The 21,837-nt window shown below is 47.5% G+C and overlaps 2 protein-coding genes across 5 annotated transcripts; one reads left to right on the plus strand and one right to left on the minus strand.

Moving 5' to 3' along the window:
- Window positions 1–44: 44 nt before the first annotated feature.
- On the minus strand, window positions 45–6,144 carry M6PR (mannose-6-phosphate receptor, cation dependent). Of its 3 annotated transcripts, none has more exons than XM_030040750.2 (7): window positions 5,957–6,144; window positions 4,312–4,485; window positions 3,940–4,112; window positions 3,742–3,851; window positions 3,392–3,522; window positions 2,741–2,867; window positions 45–2,142 (listed from the first exon to the last, which is right to left on the minus strand). In XM_030040750.2, the coding sequence occupies exons 1-7, from the start codon at window positions 6,133–6,135 to the stop codon at window positions 2,020–2,022; spliced, it is 1,017 nt and encodes a 338-aa protein (XP_029896610.1). In that variant the 5' UTR covers window positions 6,136–6,144; the 3' UTR covers window positions 45–2,019. The 3 variants fall into 3 exon arrangements, with proteins under 3 accessions (XP_029896610.1, XP_029896611.1, XP_029896612.1); XM_030040751.2 differs by having other exon boundaries at window positions 5,860–5,977; XM_030040752.2 differs by lacking the exon at window positions 5,957–6,144 and adding an exon at window positions 5,427–5,448.
- Window positions 5,105–20,173, plus strand: LOC115352487 (killer cell lectin-like receptor subfamily G member 1). 2 transcript variants are annotated; one of them, XM_030040754.2, is made up of 7 exons: window positions 5,105–5,631; window positions 6,855–6,923; window positions 9,633–9,837; window positions 15,438–15,530; window positions 16,285–16,436; window positions 18,388–18,491; window positions 19,479–20,173. In XM_030040754.2, the coding sequence occupies exons 3-7, from the start codon at window positions 9,720–9,722 to the stop codon at window positions 19,588–19,590; spliced, it is 579 nt and encodes a 192-aa protein (XP_029896614.1). In that variant the 5' UTR covers window positions 5,105–5,631; window positions 6,855–6,923; window positions 9,633–9,719; the 3' UTR covers window positions 19,591–20,173. The 2 variants fall into 2 exon arrangements, with proteins under 2 accessions (XP_029896614.1, XP_029896613.1); XM_030040753.2 differs by lacking the exon at window positions 5,105–5,631 and having other exon boundaries at window positions 6,462–6,923.
- The last annotated feature ends 1,664 nt before the right edge of the window (window positions 20,174–21,837 follow it).

The raw sequence follows: 21,837 nt of genomic DNA on the forward strand, positions 1-21,837 counted from the left end.
GAACATTAACCTAATGTTTGAAAAGTACAACCTCCATCAAAAAGTTAGTTTTGATTTTTATTGTTGAAGAAAAATACAGAGCATAGGAATCCTTCCCCATTCATAACTACCTGAGCTTTTAAAGTTTCACTTTTGAAAGATGTGTATATCCCTCCTTAAGCTCTAAGGGAACTGGAGTGATACAAGGTGACAGCAAAAAACATGTACTAACAAGAAGAGATCCAGTCCTGGCAAACGTAGTTCAGGCATAAGCCACCAAACACTAAGGACCCTTCACCTAAGTAAGGTGCTCTGGCACCAAAGAAAGCTCCTGTTAAATCAGCACAATGCTTCACCAGGTTTTTTTTTGTCATTTTATTTTTGAAAGTTGTGTTTTGTACAAAAAAAATTACCTTAAACACCACCATGAAAAACAGTAACAACGGACTTAGTGACTTCCTATTTTTCCCATGTTATGAGAAAGATTGAGACCATAACAAAAGTCAAAGAAAGCAGGAATTGTTTGCCCACTCTAAACCCAGCAAGAAAGCAGGGTCACCCCTTTTCCCTCAGTGTCACTGTTCAGACTGCTTTGGCAGTATTAAAAATACACAAACCTTGTCCGTACTCTGCTGTTAACAGTAGTGGCTTGCTTATTCACAGTCTCTGCCCTCAAGACTGAGGACGGTTCTCTGCCAGTCTACAGTAGGGCAGAATGGGATTGCTTGGAGTGTAGCCCCTCACATAAAAAGCAGTTAGGAATCAAGGTGCCAAGTTCCTGAAGGTTCCCATTAAGTCTTACAACTCAGTTGTACCTGCTTTTCACTAGGGCCCCAGGAGGTCTCCCTCACTCCCAGCCAGTAGCAGTATGTAAGTACCATCTGCACAGGGCAAGTGTCTTAAGAGCAGTCTGCACCATGCTTAAGGGGACAGTGATTTATGAAAGCTGACCCTGTAAGTACAAGAGTCCCTTATGCAGGTTTTTAATGTGTTTTCATTCTTACCCTTGGCTTCTATGGTTCCTTTTTTATAAAAATAAATTCTGGTAGCTTCACAGGAAAACCCTCTGCCAAACAAGGAACTCCTGGAGAGCATGAAATCACAATGCTGACAGTGACTGAGCTGTGTGGGCAATCACCTGGGGAAGCTTGTAACAGAACTCAAGTGGAAGCTACCTATCTCATTTTGCCTTGGTATCAGTTGCAGTTTCAGCAAATGTTCCCTTTACTTAGCAGCACGTCATTTCCTTTTGCTTCTCAACGATTGAGAAGACTGAGACAATATTTTGACTGAACTGGAAAGTCATGAGACCATATTTAACTCCTATAGTTTTTTAGCATTGCCCCTCTCCAGTCTGAGAGGATGGCATGCATCCCTTTACATCTGTTGAAGGAAACTGGTGTGTACTCTTCAACGTATTGCCATTAGGAAAAGAAAAGGCTGCAGAGGTGCTAATGCCTCTTCCACCCCCACAGAGCCTGGCGTAGAGCGCTCCGTGCAGGTTATGCTGGCAGAAACAGTGCGTAACAGTGCAGAAGCTAGAAAAGCCAAAAATGCATTCAAAGAAGAATAATTCCAGTGTCTTACAGATCCTGTAAACCCTAAGGGAGAAAAAAAAAAAAGACACAAAAGATCCCTCCTACAGTCTCAGCTGTTTTAACCCATGGCCTCCTTTTCCTTTCCCTTTCTGCATCCATCCGTGGCCCTTTTTTCCTCTCAGTGATTCATCTCCCATTCCTGCTCAGTGCTGAACACTCATATTGCTTTCTTGCTGTCTTCTACTCAACTCTCAGCACTTTTCCCCCCGAGCTCTGCCCCATTTTTTAAAAACCTAAACCGGCATTATATTCATAAGACATGCCATCAGGGACTAGTGCTGTTTGCACCCAGAGGCATCCATGGGACTTGACACACCAGAGACAGCGAAAGCAAATAGTGTAAAGAAAATCAGAAGTGAGAGAAGGAGAACTGGCTAGGAGGCACCCGGCTAAACAAGCACTGGGGAGATGGGGAGAAAAAGAACTCAGTGTTGAAAGCCTATCACATTGGTAGCAAGTGGTCATCCCGTTCTTCTGATTCCTCACCAAGCTGGTCATCACCCACACCACGGTATGCAGCTGGTGCGTTTCGAGGCTTAGATCGGCAGACAAAGTCACAGCCATCCTACAAGCACAGGATATTGCGCCGGAATCAGACTGTATGCAGTTGACTCAGCACCCAAAGAAAAGCAGCTTCTGTGATTTCTCTTCTGCTAAGGGATTAATGGCTATCCCTGTGCTATCTTGGGCAGGTCCCCAAAACTTGTCTTGACAAGAGAAGCACACATATAAACATCCTACTCAGTCTTGAAAGCTCTGGGTGTACTGATTAACAGTATGCAGCAACATCAGGCTGAGACAAGCATGGAGGATAAATGGCACTGCCTATGGTGACCGACGAAGGGTTTCAGGCAGTCAGACATGAACATTTCACAGTCCCTAGCTTACTGTTCCTACCTGGAAAGTGTTAACCACTAACGAGCATGTGTTCTAGTTTGTTATGTAGCAGTTGCAGGGTATCAGCAGGGAATCAGTCTCAGCAAGGATTCAAAACTAGAGTACTCAAGAGAAATAAAACAGATATCCTCTTCTTCTGCCTCAATGTATGCTACTGTGGTGGAAGGTCTACCCAAGAGACATAGTCCATGAAGACAAGGCAGATGCCATTTTCTCCTGTCCTAACTTATGGGCCAGGCTGGGAATATACAGGGATTTTCACTCACCGCCACTAAATTGCCCAGATCTTGCCAGAAGGCAAAGTGGGGAAACTGCTCCATGCCCTTTGCTCCCACTACAAGGCGCTGGTAGAGGAACCCACCAATGATGTAGACTGCAATCAGTGAAGCAAACCTGGAGGGCAGAATTAAAAATCAAAGCTGAGGAAATCCTATAGACAACCTCTTCCGAGCCACCTACCTGCCTCAGATTGGTGTTGGAGCAAGTAGCTGAGCACCACTCAAGAACAGAGCTAGAAACAGAGACCAGACCAGAAAAGCTCCCCAAAATATTGATCAGCAGCATTACATGAAGTAGTGCCTCTAAGCACAAACACAGAAAATGAGTCAAGACTCCTGGTCTGAATTCCCAGCTCTGTCAAAGAGCTGTTGTACAATTTTAGGAAGTTGTGTCTTCCTCCTTCATAGTTTACAGACAAGTGCACTGAAACATGGATGTCTACAGGGAACAGAGTGGTTCCGCAGCATCATGCCTCGAGCATCATGCCTTTTTGTCCGAAAAGCTCAGAGGCATAGTAACATCTAACAGTGGCTGTGGATAGATATATACAATCATCTAGTCTAGTACAGCATTTGCTATGTTTCTAAATGGCACTGGAGATTATGGCCCAGACATGAACAGCTCTTCTGATGACTCACGTGATCAGTAGAATGGAGCCGACGCTGAGGTGGGAATCCTCAGCTGGACATGCCACATTGCTGTCCATCTCAAAGAGGTAGAAACACTCCTGCTCCTTTTCCCGCTCTTCTGAAATAATGCTGAATGAACTCTGCAATTTGGGAAAAACTAAGTCATGTGAAAATATGCCCAGGCATGCTGAACTTGTGATATTGCTGAACCAATAGTGATAAAACTGTCTTCTGGTGAGCTAGGCAACAGACACTGGAGGACAGAAGAAAACCTTGCTGCCTCCTCAAAGCCCTTCTGCTTACAAACAACTGTTTGTCTGGCAGCCTCCTGCTCCTCTCCCACCTCACGTGTCACTCACCGCTGTAACTCCCCGCTTGCAAGAAATCATTATCACAGCTCTTCTCTTCTCACCGCTGCAGTGCCTACCATATGAATCACCTCCTTTATAAATCAGCATGATCCAGTCACCTGCCAAGAGAAACAATATAGGCTGCAAATCCGGATCAGGAGGCAAAAGGCAGATACTGAGTAAGAAAAGTACTGAGTGGAATCTTACTTCCATTGAAGACCTGGGTTTCATTGATTCTTCCTATCACTGTGGTCTTTCCATTCTGTCTATCTGTTTGCACCAGGCCACCAAAATCGTGCAAGGTGCTGTTGACCTCCCTGCACACCCTGAAATGGTAGACGTAGTTTTCTGTTTTGCCTTTCTCCACAGTCACGTTAAACCTGCAGCAGGAAGAGGACAGGACAGACAGCCCATAGGATTACAAAGAACAAGGCTCAGAGCAGCGGACACTCGAGACCTGGAAGCCAGCCCATACTAAAGGGGAAGCCCATTCTGCAGTCTGGCCCCAAATCTTCCCCTCCCCTTATCCTAAGGGTAAGCGCTATGCAGCCCCGAGGCCTGCAGGGTATTATACTGTACCTCATTTGGCTCAGGGGCTCTAGTTTCTTCAGCAGGGCTCTTTCCATTTGCGACTCGCTGCTTTCATCACCAATCACATCACAGCTCCTCTCATTCGACTGTTGAGCCCCTACACCCACAGCAAGGGCCATAAAGAATACCAGCACAGCAGAGGTATGGCAAAGTGATGACATCCTGGACACACACCACAGAGAACACAGAGGATTAACTGTTTCAGGCCCCTGCAAACTAACTTCAGGGTCACAGAGTCAATGATTGGCCACCTCCTCAGTCCCGACCGCAAAAAAGAACAAGTCAAAATATAGAAACATTTCACAGTTCCCAAGAGACACTAAATCTGAACCTCTTGCATAGCCAAATACAATTCACCAGGCCGATTTGGGATTCTTTTCCAAATTTTGCCTCGGGACCACAAAAAGTTTTGCTGCTGAGCACATTAATTAGCATTGATTCAGCCAGAGCAGAGCCCAGCAGGCTGACCGCTGGACTAAGTTTCAGGCATAAGCCATTGTTCGTTATCACATTGCACTGAGAAGCCAGTCAGTAGAAAATGATTTACCAGGTCTCTAATCAATCCTCTTTGCAGCTCTCGTGTGAAGAGCTTGCAGGGAAGAGCCACTGTGATTAGTCAGGCTCTGTTTGTTCAAGTGCCTTAATCTTAATAATTATAATTGTGTTATCTTTCTAGTGCTACTTTAGCTGAGAATCTGAAAGTGTTTAATAATGCTAAGCTGCAACTTCACAGAACAGTTTTCTTCTGTTTACACAGGGAAGAAGGGAAGGAGGAAACTGAGACGTCCTATGTAAGATCCAACCGAAGAGGTGGTAATGAAGATAATAATGAAATCCAGAAGATGTGGCTTTCCGGGTCACCCTAAAATCACGTATGAAACATTCAATGATTGCACCAGCCAACCACAGTGGCGCAATGGAAATCTGCTTCTCCCGCCGCAGATTTCAGTAAAGCTCCAGATGCTGGTGGAAGGCAATCCGCAGACCCGCAATTAAATAAGCACCTGGCTGCAGCTAGACAGACTGCCTGCTAGAGGGACTGCGTGTTTTGCTGAACCTAACGATTACCCCCAACCCCTGCGGAGCCCATCGCCACAGCTTACGCCTGCCAAGCCAGCTCTCTGATCGCCGCGGCGCTCGGATGCGAGTATGACGAGGTCAGATATGCTGAAATGAGGAAGCCTGTGACACAAGAACTCGTGATTCGTCTCTCACAAGACCAAAAGCAGAACCCTGCCTGCCCTTCGCACTAACCACGGCTTCTCAGGGCAGCTTACCGGCAAACGCTTCACTCGCACACAGCCTGAGGTAAAAAGCGCCGTTTACTCCCTCCTTGGCCGGTTACCGCTCCGGGCTGCCGCTGCCTCAGCCGAGGCCCAGCGCCGGGACCGAGCCGCCCGCCCGGGGCAGGGAGCACTGTTCCCCCCCGCCGCGGTAGCCCCGGCGGCCTCGGTGCCCGCCCTCCATCCCTCCCTCCGTCCCTCCCCCCCTGCCGCCCGCTCCGCCGGCCGGAGCCCAACCCGCCGCCGCACCCACCTGCTGCCGCACCGGCCCCGCCCGCCGCGCCGCGCCGCCCGGCCTCCCTCCCTCGCCGCGCACGGACGTCCCTAGAGAAGAGGGATCCGGCGCTCACGGGAGTCCCATGCTGCGCGCCCGGCGGTGACGGGGCGGCCCGGGGGCCGCAGGCGCGGACGGCACCGGCCTCCTCCGCCGTCCCGGCCGGCTCCTCTCGCCCGCCCCGTGAACCGGAAGCAGGAAGGGCGCGGCGGAACTGGCGCTCTCCGCCAATGGGAACCCGGGAGCCGCCGGCATGGCCGCGCCCGCTAGCGATTCCTCAACGAATGAGGAGCGGCGGTGGGAAGGGGCGGCTTATAAAGCCTGCAGGGAGGACGGCTCCGGAGCCCGCCTCCCTCCTCTCCTCCTTCTAATGGGCGGTCAAAAAAGGCGCGAAAGTCCCGCCTTCCCTCCCTTCTCCTCCAATGAACGATGAAGGCCAGCCGAAGGGAGCCCCGTAGCGGTCTAACCCCTCCCACCCGACGGCCACGGCGGAGCGCGGCTCGAGGCGGGAGCCGCTCGCCCAATGGCGGAGAAGCACTGCCTGTGGCCCCGCCCCCTCGCCCCGCCCCGCCCCTCGGCAGCCGTGAGGCGGGCCGGCGCTCGGCGAGGGCCCGTCCGAAAATCGCCTAATGCCGGCGCTTTGTCACTTTTTCCACCTTGAAGCCGAACCCCTGGCCCACACAGAGGTGCGGAGGACCTGCAGACAGGCGACCGCGTCGGTAACGGCGAAAGGCTTCCCTGCGCCACCGAGCCCTTGCCCGCCTTCCCCCTCGCTCCCTCAGTCGAAGGCAGCAGTAGGCCATCGCTGCCCTCGGGCCTTGCCATCCCCCCACCCCGCCCCGCCACGTACCTCCAGAGTGACTTCTTGTCAAACGAGCAAGGGAGACCATTGCTTATAAAACTGCTGTGTGGCCTTGATCTTCCTGGTTTTGTCCCCGCCTGACATAACTCTTTTGTTATACTTTGGAATAAAGGTGTCTCCTCTGGCTTCTGCAAGTTTCGCCACTGCAGAGGAATTCCAGGTCCAGCTGGTCATGCGCAAGGTTGGTGGACTTGAGCATCTTGGGTTTTTAATAAATAAACATCTTGGGTGATTAATAAAGCTATAAATGATGTGAGACTGGCCTATTTAAAGGACACGTCTCTTCTTAAGTCAAGCCCCCACTGTGACAGTTAGAGGGTCTACTTTCTAGGGCTCTGTTATTGGAAGGGACGGATGTTCTTTGCCAGAGCTCTGAGGCTTTTGCATCTTTTAGTTAAGAAAGAAATGCTGGATTTAGGGAACTTGTTGACATGCTAGAGAAGCCACTTGTTTGAGAGGAGTTTGGGAGGCTTCCCTGCAGTATGCTGCTTCAGTAGTGAGGAACTGGGAAGGAGCACTGTTGGCTCCTGGAAAACTGATCAATTTAGTCCTGCTGTGATTTGTGTCCTACTGCTGATTCCACTGGGAGTATGGCACAGACATCTCAGCTGCAGAAGTCAGGTTTATTTATATTCACACTGAGCTATTAACTGTGTGTTGCCTGTATACCTCCTACAGTGCAATCACTTCCTCTCTATTTCCTGTCCAAACTAAGAATTCAACTTATTGCTGATACTCAAGAGAAAACGGTAAAGCACATCAAAACAGAGCTCTTGATTCTTCCCCACCAGCCTTCAGTTCTCCACTTGTCCACAAATAACATCATCCTTGTGATCACACTGGCCCTGCAGGCAGCCTGCAGTGCTGTTGGCCACAGCCTTTTCCCCTTGGTCTGGGCACTTAAACTGTGTCTGAATCTTGTTGGTTTCTTTCCAGCCACACAGATTATATTCCCAGCTAAGCTCTCATCATGCCTATAGCAAATTCTCCCTCTCTGGGCCTGACAGATCTCTTCAGACTTCTCTAATATCCATTCAAAGCATTTGGGAGAGACTTTCCTCCTCCTGTGTCACTCTGCTATATTCTGCCTTCCCCTTCCTTTCAAGTACAGACTCCCTGTCTTGCTGTCTACAGGCTCTACCTAGGATTGGAAGGAAACTTGTGGGTGCCACCCTTAGAGGCAAGTGTGTGATGGAGGAATTTGCAGATCCAATCCGTGCCTTTCCAGATATGTGCATTGTAACAAATTGGCCACAACGCTCTGTATCAAGCTAAGCATCCTCCCAGGCAATCACTTTTGAAATTTGCAGCATGTCACCAGAACGGGGAGCAACCATCCCTGTCCTAGAACTGAAAACCATGGCAAACTCCTTTGTTGAGAATGCCCAAACAATCCTTGTAAATGAACTGTACCAGTGATGAAGGTGTACACCCCGAGCCTGGCAAACATCCCCAATCTCAGCATAAAATAGAAGGGATCAGAATCTGGATCAAACCAAAATCAGCCAACCATGCAGCTAAGAGATTTCTCAGGATGCTAGAAGCATCAGTGCTCTCCACCATAGAATCATTTAGGTTGGAAAAGACCTTTAAGATCATCAAGTCCAGCCATTAACCTGACACTGCAAAATCCACCACTAAACCATGTTCCTAAGCGCCATGTTTACATATGTTTTAAATATCTCCAGGGATGGTGACTCAACCACTTCCCTGGGCAGCCTGTTCCAGTGCTTGACAACCCTTTCGGTGAAGAAATTTTTCCTAATATCCAATTTAAACTTCCCCTGCCACAACTTGAACCATTCTCACCAATGGTCAATCTTCACTACTTCAGAAGAAAACTATCCTTTCCTGTTATTGCTGACCACAGAGTCAGAGAACGGTTGAGTTTGGAAGGGACCTCTCAAGGTCATCTGGTCCAACCCCCTGGTCAAGCCAGGCCACCTACAGCCAGTTGCCCAGGACCATGTCCAGATGACTCTCCATGGAGGGAGACACCACAACCTCTCCGGGCAACCTGTGCCAGTGTTCTATCACCCTCACGGTAAAAAAGTGTTTCCTGATGTTCAGAGGGAACCTCTGACACTGTTTCAGTTTGCCCATTGCCTCTGGTCCTGTCACTGGGCACCACTGAGCAGAGCCTGGCTCTTTTTGTACCCTCCCTTCAGGTATTTATATACATCAGTAAGATCCTCCCCAAGACATCTCTTCTCCAGGCTAAACAGTCCCAGCTCTCACAGCCTTTCCTCATAGGAGAGATGCTCCAGTCCTGTTATCATCTTTGTGGCCCTTTGCTAGACTCAGTCCAGTATGTCCATCTCCCTCTTGGACTGAAGCCGTTGAGATGTTGACTCAGAGGGTCTTGAGGGATGCCAGCTCTCAGTGCCTGCCAGTGTCTCAAGCCCATTCACACTGGGTATTGGGTGTAGACAGAGTTCCCAGTAGAAGTGTCCAAAGCTTACAAGGCTTCCTTCTCAATCCCATGCTGTCCACCTCTACTTCCCTTTTGACAGCAGTTGGGCTGCCAGTTTGCCGTAGCCATTGCTTATCCCACTTTTCACCTTCTACTCTTGCTATTCACCTTTTTCACCTTGTGCTCTTGCTATCGACCTGCTTCTGTCCTGAGAGGTAGCTTTTCAGAGTGGCACCCGTTCTTACAATTACTCCATCCATGTAATCACAGCCTCTTGCACTGGCAACAATTAGAATACCCAGGAACTTTGTGATTAATCACCTCTTCCACTAATGGCTGTTCTTAAGACTTCCCTCATCAGGTTAGGGAATAGAAGTTGTTGCACTTCCACTGCTCTCCATTCTGTTGTAAATTTGGTTATTTTGAGCAGATGGAGATAGAGGTTGCAACTTCACATTTCTTGTCTTCTGAATGTAGCCTCAGGTTTCCTGTTTCACAGGCGTTGAGCCTTGTCGCTCAACAGCTTGATCGAAACATCTTGTCATACGCACTCTTTGCTTTGGCATGGAGGGAAGCAGATCAGAAACTTCTGCAGCCGAAGCGAGTGAGGAAATAATTTATACTTCTGTCAAATTCTCTCAGACTCCTCCGCCGAGGGCCAAAGCTGCACAGGAAAAAAGAGGTAAGGAAGCTGGGTGAGGTAGGTCAACAAAAGATTTTATTTTGAGCGAAAGCAAGATCTAACAAAAACACTCTGAGCTGGCCACTGATTTTGAGTGCCAGCTCACGGTGCTGTTGCTTTAGTTCTAAAATTACCGTGAGTATTTTAATGTGATAAAAGCTGATGGGTCAGAGACCCAGCATTGTTCCCCTCCCTCTCTCCGTCAGACCCCTTTTGGTGTCTACTCCTGGGTATTCAACCCAGGCACCTTTTTCTCCAAAAGAGGTGTGCAGTTTTAAAGTTGTCTGCTTGTCAGCAATAAGAGATTGTCAGCAATAGTTCTTTGAAGGGCAGGCAAGATGTGAGTACAGATAAATTAGAGGCGTATGCTAATCAGAGATCAGAGACAGAGGAGGCATATGAGATCATCCAGTCTCTCTCCCGTGGGTCTCTACAGGATTCTTTTGTGATACATTTTTTCCTGTGTTTTCTTTATTCTAGTTTTACAGACCTCCCAGTGAGCAAATTTTCAGCTTTTGCCTTGAGACAGTTCTGCAGGGCATTTTACTATCAGGAAGATTTTTTTAGTGCTTTCCTTAAATTTTCTCTTTCCTTATTTCTGCTCCACTCCCCCTGTTCAGGCTTTGCAAATGTCAGTCACACTGAGTAATTTCTCTGGCTGCTTAGCTGAGAAACACCAATTTAGAAGAGTAAGATTTTGCATTGGTGATCATTCTTTGTAAGCGTCTCCTTCCCATGAGCTGATTGCTTTTCCCCTAATAGCCCGTGTGCTTTAGTTGAGTTGTGTTGCATTCCCTGCAACACTAATGGTTGACCTTAGCTTTTTTCAGAGCTGTTACAGCAAAGGGGGCTCTCACTGTGGGTTACGAGATTTCTATGCCCTGATCAGAATAACTGCATATATCTGTGATTGTTAGTGCTGCCTGGTCACTTGCTGTGCTATGGAAACAAAGCCAGCACAGAAACCCCCAAGTTCCTGTCTGGTAATCACACTCCATCTGCTTGGAAGGCAGTCTTGCTTTTACATGTGTTTTCGTCAGAAATGGTGTTTTCTGTTGCATCAGAAAACACAGGGACATCCCTTCATTCCCTGCCATTTGTGTTCACTCCCACCCTGTTGGAGGTGGAGATTACCCGATGCCCTCTTGAGATGTCTGCAGTTTTCTTTTTAATATTCCTCCTCTCCAAATTCCTTTATGTACACTCATCTTTTTGAGCTAAAGTCAGAGGGCCTAAAATAAGGAAGCTGATCTTTGAACACACTTTCTGTGCATATTGATTATTTCCCAGCTCTCTTCTGCATGCAAGGAGTCCCTCAGGAGCGCAGTTTAAGTACCTTTCTTTAGAAGATCTTTATTTTCAGCTCTGTCCCCGCCTCCATCACTTTTGAGAGATGTGCTCTCAGTTATTTCATCTCTCTTTTCAAATACACACCCTTGCTACCAAGTCATCCCTGTGATGCAGCATCACAGGTATATCACAGGTGTATCACAGGTGTATAGATCAGTCCTCTGCTCAAACCAACTGTTTTGGGCTCTCATGGACTCCTCAAAAATGAAAAGTTGCGCTGGCTGTCTTCTGTTTGGCTTCCAAAGAGCCTTAGATATGCCACGCTACCAAAATGTCAGTCCAGCAGTCACTTAAGACAGTGTTAGCCTGTGTGGCATGCTTGTAATAACAGCGATAACCAGGTCTGTGCCATAGCCAAGGACAGGATCCTTGTTCCTCAAATCCTCCTCCCTGACCCTAGGTAGTCATGCTGCTCCCATACTGACGTAGGCAGGAGCTGAGGGGAGCTATTTGGGACAGTGCAATGACATTCTTCAGATTGTCCTAGAAGACTTGAATTATAAAATGCTAACAGCTTTCAGTTTTTAAACTGAATCTGGACTCCCAAACCTAAAAATACTGGGTCACGTTGTTGCAGATGAATGCAGTGTATTACAGTCATCTCTCCAGAGCACTGACAGGCTTAACGGGGTGCTTTGTATACTAGAAAGTTATAACATTGGATAGGATATTTATGTTAGATGCCACTGGTCCACTTCTCCCTTCCCTTGGGGAGACTCTTGCACAGTTCCTCAGACAACTACATGGAAATATTTCTGGATGCTCCATTCAGATTAACCTCCTCTGTTTCAAACTCATCTCAAGTACTTCTTCCGTCCTCTTCACAAGAGCTTCACATGTAGTCCAGGGGCTGAAGATCAAGCACAAACCCTTGAACGTGCTTTAAAAAGGGGAAACTGTAGGGACTCCCTTTTGCAAGGCATAATATCAGTTTTTTTATTCCACTTTCCTGGATTGATCGCTGCAGTTCAAGTAAGGCTTAAATTCACCTCAAACACTTCAATATGACTTTCCCACTTCAGTCTCTTTTTTCCTCTCAAAATTATCTAATGGCATCATTTTTAATTTTTAAGAACTGAAGTGAACTCTCCCACTGCTCTGGTTGTGGAGGTGCCCTGGGATTTTGTTTTGATGCTGAGTCGAGTCAGTTCCTTTTTTCTGCAGTTGGTTTGAAACAATAGAGGGTGAACTGCTCTATTCATTGCCAGGAGGCACCAGCTCGGGTGCCCGGTGCTGACATTTAAGAATTAACCGTTTCACTGACTGTAATCCAGTCGCCTTGTCCTGGAAGTAGTTTTCCCTAAAATCAGGAAAAGTGACCTGGAGGAAGCGGGAGATAGCTTCTTTGAAAGGCAAGGGAGGAGGGAAAAGAGAATTGCAAATCCTCAGAAATGTGGTCTCAGAAAAAGAATTATGTTTCAACAGATATTTATCCCCTTTTACTTAGTTTTCAGTTGTAATCTGCAGAGAAGCTCCACCCTACCCCATAACCTCGGGTTGACTCCATTCTCTTGAGGTTTAACCTGATGGCAAAACCCACATCACCAGAGATACAAGTGACTTTACAAGAGGAATAGAGAGCAGGCAGAGAGGGAGAACAGCTACCCAGTTTGAACCCTTCAGTTCTCCCATTGTCCTCTTGTGTGAAGCTGAGGAGTAGGTTGTAACTGAAAAGTCTTTCTGTATTTTGTACCTGAAAAGATATGGGGTTTTGTTCTTTAATAATGATTAAAAAAATAAATAAGTGTTGCTATTTTTTAACTACAAGTAGGGCAGCTAGAAGATTCTGCAAGCTTCAGGAAACAGGACAAAACCTTTACCTTAGAAAAGATCTTTCTACCAGAAGAATGATGCTTACAACAAAGCTCTCTCACGCTCTCCCCTGTTATGTTAGAAACTTCTTTTAGCTAAAACCGCAGGTTTAAATATATTGCTATAAACCAGAAACTGGCCTTAAAACTGGTGAGCCTGCAAACTGCTGCAAGATCAAAATAAATTAGTTTTTATTAATTTATTGCTCTGGTCTACTTTCTGTACTTAGACAAAGCTTCCAATGCTTGAAGGATGCATTCTTGTTTTTAAGTGAATTCCTTTCCCCTTCTGTTTTAGCACTGGCTTTCTTTGTCCTTCCCACAATATTCTTGATACGTGATACGCATTTGTTTTCAGCCTCCATCAAGAGATCCTAAAAAAAGTCTCCCCTACTGCTTGGAAATATTTTATACTTTTAGCCATCCCTTTTAATTTCTCTCTCACAAACTTCCTCATTTTCCCGTAGTTTCCCATTTTGAAATTATTATACCACAGTGCCTTTTGTTGTTGTTGTTGTTGGGTTTTGGCTCTGTTGAATCTCAGTGTGTTTGTGTTCACTGCAGCAGAGAAGCTGCTGGATGGAGCCATGGTGAGCTGGGTGGCCAGAGCACAGCTCAGGGCAGTCACGAGCTGCTTCGCTTCCTGTGTTTCCTGGCTCGCTGCTCTGCGAGGTGCCTGTTGATGGTGTCTAAGCATTCAGTCTCAGCATCATGCCCTGACATGGCATTTGTGTAATTTAATGTGATTAATTGACACCTGTCATCTCCGTGTTTCCCTCACAGTTGCTCTGGGTTTTTTTGCCGGTTCATGAGTGCTGTCACCATCCTTGTCTGACAGTCCGTAATATAATTCCAACCCTATGCATTTAGTAGTATTTGCCTGGTCTGTAGGGATGCTGTTACTGTAACTTCTTGATGCAGTTAAGTTATTTAACCTAATTTGACTGTAATTTTACTTGAGCAGAGAACAGCCCCCCTCCATCTTCCCTGTGAATTCTGTATCCTATTGCTACGATGTCCTGCTCACACCCCTTCTTCCACCAAGTTTTCAATGGGCTTGCTGTGGTAGTGTCTTTGGTTAAAGTTAGCCTTCCCCTTCCTCCATCTTATTCCTTAGACTCCTATCCTTTCTTGGGACTAGAAATATGTTTCTTTGGGTCTTGTGGCATGACTGAGAGAGAAGCACCTCAGATTTCATGAGCTCCACTGGGGACTTTGCCACTGGATTTGGGTAGAAGACTCTGGAGCACCACAAGAGCGGGATGTGGTACATAAGCTTAAGGGAGAAACACAGGGAAATCCTGGGTTCCTCAACATCAGTAACCCCTAGCTGCACATTTGGTGCTTCTTAGAAAGTCCTGTTGTCTGTGCAGCTGTCATACTGAGATTAATAAAATGAGCAAACCAAACCCCACTGGAGCTCATCCGTGGCAGTAAGTGTCATCCTCTCCTCAGTCTGGGAGAGAGGAGATTTTAGCGCTGAGATTTCAAACGGCTTATGGAAAGTGAATGCCTTTCAGGTCAAACACAGCTCCAGGAGACGACAAAGGGAAAGCAAGGTGTAGCCTGGAGGTTAACACCTCGTGCTGTACGTGAACAGATGTCTACATGGCAGTCCTACCCCACCCTTTGAAAGGAAGCTGTGCTGGGCTAGGGTGGAGGTTGCCCCAAGGACTCACCCTCTGCCACTGGCAGCAAGTGAACAGCGGATGGTCGTGGTGAAAGTGTGGAGGGGCATCCCGAGGTCTTCAAGGCTGGCCCTCCCATCCTGCAACCCTGCCACGGGAGAGGCAGATGACAGCGTAGGACTGACTTGGGAGTGTCCCAGGAAGATGTAACACAACCGTGTGTCTAAGCCTGTGAACAGGATGCTGAGGTTAAGCCTGTCGCTGTTGCTGAGAGAGCTGGGGCAAAGGCCTTGGGTTTCTCTTTACATTGAAGCTGGAACATGGTGGCTGTGTCAATACAGCTCTGTGTTGCCACCCCGAGCTTCAACGCTGAGGCAGAAGCAGGTTTGCTGGGAGGCTCCTGCCAGCACGAGATGCCACATGGTGCCTGGGGAGCTCCGGCTGGCTTGGGGTGGGTGCTCCCTCTCCTGGGGTCAGCCACCGAAGCGGCTGGACCAGCTGGCTCTGTGGCCAGGCGGGGGCAGAGCTGTGGCTGACCTGGAGACAGGTGCACCTCCTGGGAAGCTCAGGCAGGGACTGATGGCCCCGAGCCCAGCTGAAATGGGGCCCTGGGCTGGTGGGCAGGGGCACGGGGAGGCCCTGGGAGGCTGGGCAGGGGCAGTGATGGCAGCGATGTGCAGAGTGTAGACAGGCAGGGATGCTCTAAATAGTTCAGTTCCTTATGGAAATGCCCAGGACACAAGCAAACTACATAAAACCACCATCAGTTTTCATGTGGCTCCTGTTCACTATGGTTTCTTTTCTCCTACAGCTCCCTGTCTGTGGCCAGCAGTTGTGCCGGGCTTGGCTATAGGCTTTGGGATACTGAGCATCTCCCTAGCAAGTGCTTTGATTTGGAAGATGAGTAAGTGCACAAAGGGGTGCTGGGGATGAGCAACCAACAGCAAAGGACTGGAGACGCATCTAAGCACAGGAGCTCAGATCCTGAACTCCTTTATATGGGGTTAAACCAGAAGCTATTCTAGCTGTCTACCAGCCTTGAGTACCCACTGCCTATCCAGAATATTTTGAAGAATATATTCCTTGTGCAGACCCCAGGGAACCCATTTCAGATCCTGTGGCAAAGAAAAGTGAAACATATTGAAAAGTTTTTGTAGACTTGTCTACTGTAATTATAGTGGTAAACTGTAGAACAAATATGCAAGGTCTATAACACTTTTGCATGCATGCAGAAGTGCTAGACTATGTGAGAGAGCCTACTGTTTGCTGCTTAAAATTTGTTCACCTGATGTGTGACACGATCACACCATACCCACAGAATGATGTAATATTTTCCCTTACTTTTTGCACACCCAGAGTGTCGTCTGCTTTCAGATAGCCAATTTTGGTTCTCAGGTATCTGAGTAGTTCAGAGGAAACCTGAGGTGGGGGAGGTTGCACCAGCATCAGAGCACATGTGACTCTTGTACGAAGATTTGGAAATCGCACAGAGGATCTGAAGTTCAGTGTTCATGCATTGTTATTTTTAGATGCTTATACTGACTCTGCTTTCTGCATTGCAACTAACACGAAGAGTTGCTTTTCAGCAGGTCCTTGCTGACAAGTGTCTTTCTGTTGGTTAATGGTAGAGAAAAACTGGTATTTTGATTCCTTTACAGGTGACTGCCACCCACACTGCCCTGAACAGTGGGTGGCCTACAGAGGGAGCTGCTACTTCTTCTCCAAGGAGAAGAAAGACTGGTTTTCCAGCCAGAAATTCTGCCGGGCACAGGGAGCTCATCTCCTGGTGATCAGCGATACCAGCGAAATGGTAATGGTTTTCTTATTCTTTGAGGATCTTCAATTTCCTTGCAGATACCTCTGTGATTGACATCCAAGCAGTGCTGTCACTCTGGCAATATTTTGACTTTAAAGGAGAGGAAGGATTTATGACTGCGGTGTTTTAGTGCACTTCCAGTTTCAGTATACATCTTAGAAGTTCCCAACAGGCAAAGAAGCAAAGGGGAGAAGGGAGACGTGTGGGTCACTGTCAGCTACTCAGAATTATCCTATGAAGGATGTTAGGAGACAGCCTTCTCCAGTGCCCCTCTCAACCTGCCCTCCTACTCCCAATAAGCCTGATATGAATGATTACAGGAAAAGACTGTGGCACTGTGCAGTCACCGTACTCATTACCTACAAACCAATATGTCCCCGCTCTCCAGAAATGCTTCCTTTGCGAGAGCAATGCCTCTCCTCCCTGCAACCGCTCCAGCTCCTCCTGCTCAGTGACGCTTGCCACTCCCTGTGTTCATGCATGGATATTTCTTTCTCAGTCTGTTTTCAATGCTCACTTCCTCTCTGCCACAAAAACTCAGTTGTGCTGGTGAAATCAGAAACAATCTGTTCCACTGCTCATTTTCCAGCAAGTGTTCACCGGGGGCAGGGGCATGTATGACCAATAAAGAAATGGGTAGAGCTGATCACTAGGGAGGTTAGGCATGTCTGCCTAAGTAGAGCAGAAGTACTTGATCTGGTTTTGCGCAAGCCAGGGCTTATTAGCTCAGGTCCAATGAACGTGGACAGCTTCCAGTCCCTGGACAGAAGTTGCATTGTATGATGTTCTGTGGGGGCTTACAAAGCCAGGTCTCTGCTCGACTGGGAATATGTACCAGGCACTCACACTTAGGCAAATTCTGATTCCTTGGGAAATACCCATCTTCCTCAGATTACCCATTTCTCTGCATGAAGAAAGCCTACCTGGTCCGGCTGCCCTCTTACTACCGTCTCTGCTACTAGAGTGTTACCCATTATCCCCGCTCAGACTTCCCCACGTAAGAAAGACTTACCTACCTATCCATGCCCTATGCTGCAAAGGCTGTGACTGTTGAATCTCCCTTTGCCAGGGAAGCACAGTCATCTCCAAACCACCAGCAGCACTCAAGCATTCCTCAAGCTACTCCTATTCCCACGTCTTTACCAAGCCAGATTTGTTAATGCTTCTGTGTGAAGATGTCTGCTCAGAAGCTTTGTTTATGGCAGCAGGAGATAAGAATGGAGACCAACCATACCACTGAAAGGTTGCTGTTGTTTGGTTTCATTGCAAGTGCGGACAAGACAAACATTTCTCTGTTGTCTTTCTCTTTTTTTCCTTTTTTTCTTTTTTTCTTTTTTTGGAGGGCAGGGATTTACTTCTGGGCTGATTTTCTGTTGCAGGCTTCACCTTTTAACAGTAAACAGAAGTTAAAGGTTAGGCAAAAGGAAATGAACATTGAAAACACGTAGGAGGAAAGTCTGTATAAAATTTAATGAGCTTTGGTTCTGGGCTCTTTACACAGATCTGTCAGTGCCTGCACTTCTTGCCCTGACCTGATTTTACCTTTAATTGTTAATACTTTGTATTAGCTTGCTAGGTATCTGTATGGTAGAACATTAATATTAATACTAATACCATATGTTCCTACATAAAGCTCTGTGTAGGAAACTCCGGGAGACTGGGGTGCAGTTGGTTCATATGTATTACCCTGACAAATGTCCTTTGATGAATCTGCCCAAGAACCCTTGAAAGCACTCTTACTTCTTTGTGAGTGTACACATAGTTGTCATTCCAGGCATGATCTGCAGGGCTGATCTTCCTGATTAGAAGGTGTGGAGAAGCAGTATTGTCAGCCACTTAAGGAACAGTCAGGCAAAGGGATGTATGTTGCTCTCTGTTCCCTCTATTTATCTCAATTTTTAGACGGTCTTTGATTAATCACTTTGTAATTTGTCACCATTTCTAGAACCTGTTCAACAATATTCAAACAGGGTGTTTCTGGATTGGACTGAGGAACAGAACAGGCTCTGGATGGATTTGGGAAGACGACTCCATGTTCAGTGTCACCAAGTAAGTTTCATTCTGTTTTAAAAACAACAGTGCTAATTCAGATTGCCTGATGTTCCACAATTACCCAGAGTTCCTGCACCAGATTTCAGGAGCTTTCTTCCTGGGCAGATTTTCTTCTTACTGTCACCTGTACGGCACTGAACTCAAAAGGGTCTACTTTTTACTACCCTGCACCTTGTAAAGGCATGTATGTACCTGTGAAAAGCAGGGCTAATTTTAGTATCTCACTCTCTACTTCCCTCCAGCTGCTCAGACTAAGGATTATTTACCTGTGCTGCCCACACAGTTGGTCAGTCAGAAAAGTGTATGGTCCATCTTGGCTTTACTGGGTTTAGCCACCTTGCACCCATTCTGCCAAGTGCTGGTGTCGCTGGGTGTGAGGACCCAGCCCTTTGCTGCTTCAGTGGTGCCAATCCAAGTCAGAACCTTAATTTTGGCTTAGTCTTTACTTGGACGAAACTCAGCATTCTGCATGAGGGAAAGCATTATGATTTGGTCCAGTGACTTTGCCGGCCCCTTTCCTTTTTATGGCAGTTAGCACAATGAGTTAGTCTCTAACACTTCTCCAGCAAGGAAACTCACCCAAGATCTCACTGTCAGTAGGTCAGTGCTCTACACACTTGGCTTAGTTCCCTTCTTAAATCCAGCTTTCTGTTCTTACAAACTCCTTGGAGGTGATCATCTTTCCATGAAACTCTCAGCACTGCTGTTCTCATGCTGGTGGATATCACTGCCACTGCAGGGCATCATGTCTATGTTTCATCCTGATTTGGGTTCCACAATGCCAGAATTACTTAGATATGTAATCTCCAGGTAGATAGGTTTTTTGGTGTACGTTTTGTTTTCTAACAGCTGCCCTCTGGAGGTTGGGTTCTTTCACTTCCTCTGGGCTCCACCCTTCAAAATCAGGTGTTTTTTCTTACTTGCCTCCAGGAGATAATCTCAGCATTTTCTTTCCGTCTCACTTTTGTTCCATGTCTCTTGCAGGGTCCTCTCTAACAGCGCTGTGCAACACTGTGTTGTCCTGATGAAAGATCACCTTCAGGCCTCCAGCTGTGAATTTTCTGCTCCATGGATCTGTGAGAAATCTCTTAGATAAATCCCATGTACATTTGCATCTCATAACCATCTCATCAGTGGTACAAGTGGATCATTGTCTTGCTAACCAAAGCTCTACACAAGACCAAGGACTTGCCCTTTCCACACCCTCACAAAGGTGTTTTGCAGCAACAGGTTTGTTGCCCATAAGGGTGAGTTATCCTCAGTAGTAGATGCATTCTCAGTCCACACATCTTGGATTACTGCTGTTTGTGACCAGATGAGACCTGGGACATATTCCCTGGCCTAGTTTGCCTTATTTGTCCTGTAAGGGCAAACAAAAGTTTTGTTACAACAGGTGCTGGGTCTTCAGATCTCTGAGGGTGAGCTGGCCATTTTCCTCTGGTCCTGAACATCAGATTTCATTTCCATTCCCTGCATCTCCATTGTCTGGTGCCAGCAGGACCAGGAAAATGAAGCCTGCTGTTCACTGCCAGAAACATCTAAACAGACTTCTCCCAGTGGCAGCTTCTCCTTTTGCATCCCAGTGCTATGAGTGGGAGAGAAGGTGGTGAAATGAGACTAGAACTTCTGTAAATCCAGCAGTGAAAATAAACCTCCAGTACTGCACTGGACCAAAAGTGTGTACCCATGTCATTACTTCTCTCTGTTGGAATGAACCAGCTGCACGCCATGTTTTATAGGCCAGCTTCAACCAAACTAGTCAAGAGGCTGGACTTCTGGAGTCAAAGGAATACAGTTAATTGTGTGTTGGTATTGAATCAACCAAGAACGTGTTTCCCTCTCCACCTCTGCAGTTTCATATTGCAGAGGGAGGAAGCAGTGGACAAATCCTTACCACAAGGAGCTTTCAGTTCAAATAGAGCAGAGACAGGCTAAGAGTCTGAACAGCATAAAAACACAGTGAACGTTAAGGGTGGGACAGTAGGTTGCATTTCCACACACTGGGAAAACTTTTTCCACCCAGAGATTTTGTTCCAACAAAGGAAGAGAAATTTTATTAATTTCCAATTTATCCTGTTTATCCCAATATATTTATATTATATTCCAATTTAGTTTTATCAATTTATCCTTGGTCTGGAATTGCAGTTTATAGTCCAATGCAGTCAGAGCAGTAAGTCTGACAGGACTGCCTGATGATGGGCAGTCCTGACGCAAAATAACTGCTGTTACGGTCTGCGGGTTTGACTGCACATGTCCAGCGCACCCACTGCATACTAGCGGGTGCATGCCGCTAAGCTTATATGAACGGTCTCTGAAGCACACGCAGCAGCTGTGGCCTGCTCTGAACATCCACCTCATGATGTGTACATGTGGTGGGTTGACCCTGGCTGGATGCCAGGCGCCCACCAAAGCCATTCTATCACTCCCCTCCCCTCAGCTGGACCGGGGGAGAGAAAGTATAACAATGGGCTCGTGGGTTGAGATAAGGACAGGAGAGATCACTCACCAATTACCGTCATAGGCAAAACAGACTCAACTTGGGGAAAATTAACTCAATTTATTACCAATCAACCACAGTAGGGTAATGAGAAATAAAACCAAATCTCAAAACGCCTTCCCTCCACCCCTCCCTTCTTCGCGGGCACAACTTCACTCCCGGATTCTCTACCTACCCGCCCCAGCGGTGCAGGGGGACGGGGAATGGGGTTTTTGGTCAGTTCATCACATGTTATTTCTGCCACTTCATCCTCTTCAGGGACAGGACTCATCACACTCTTTCCCTGCTCCAGTGTGGGGTCCCTCCCACGGGAGACAGTCCTCCATGAATTTCTCCAACGTGGGTCCTTCCCACGGGCTGCAGTTCTTCATGAACTGCTCCAGCATGGGTCCCTTCCACGGCATGCAGTCCTTCAGGCACAGACTGCTCCAGCATGGGTCCCCCACAGGGTCACAAGTCCTGCCAGAAAACCTGCTCCGTGGGCTCCTCTCTCCACAGATCCGCAGGTCCTGCCAGGAACCTGCTCCAGCGCGGGCTTCCCACAGCGTCACAGCCTCCTTCGGGCACCCACCTGCTCCGGCGTGGGGTCCTCCCCGGGCTGCAGGTGGAGATCTGCTCCACCGTGGACCTCCATGGGCTGCAGGGGGACAGCCTGCCTCACCATGGTCTTCACCACGGGCTGCAGGGGAATCTCTGCTCCGGCGCCTGGAGCACCTCCTCCCCTCCTTCTCTACTGACCTGGGGTCTGCAGGGCTGTTTCTCTTACATGTTCTCACTGCTCTCTCTAGCTGCCGTTTCTGTGTCTCCCGCAACTTTTTTTTCCTTCTTAAAAATGTTATCACAGAG

This window comes from Aquila chrysaetos, chromosome 17, assembly GCF_900496995.4.
Source record: "Aquila chrysaetos chrysaetos chromosome 17, bAquChr1.4, whole genome shotgun sequence".
Classification (NCBI taxonomy): Eukaryota; Metazoa; Chordata; class Aves; order Accipitriformes; family Accipitridae; genus Aquila; species Aquila chrysaetos.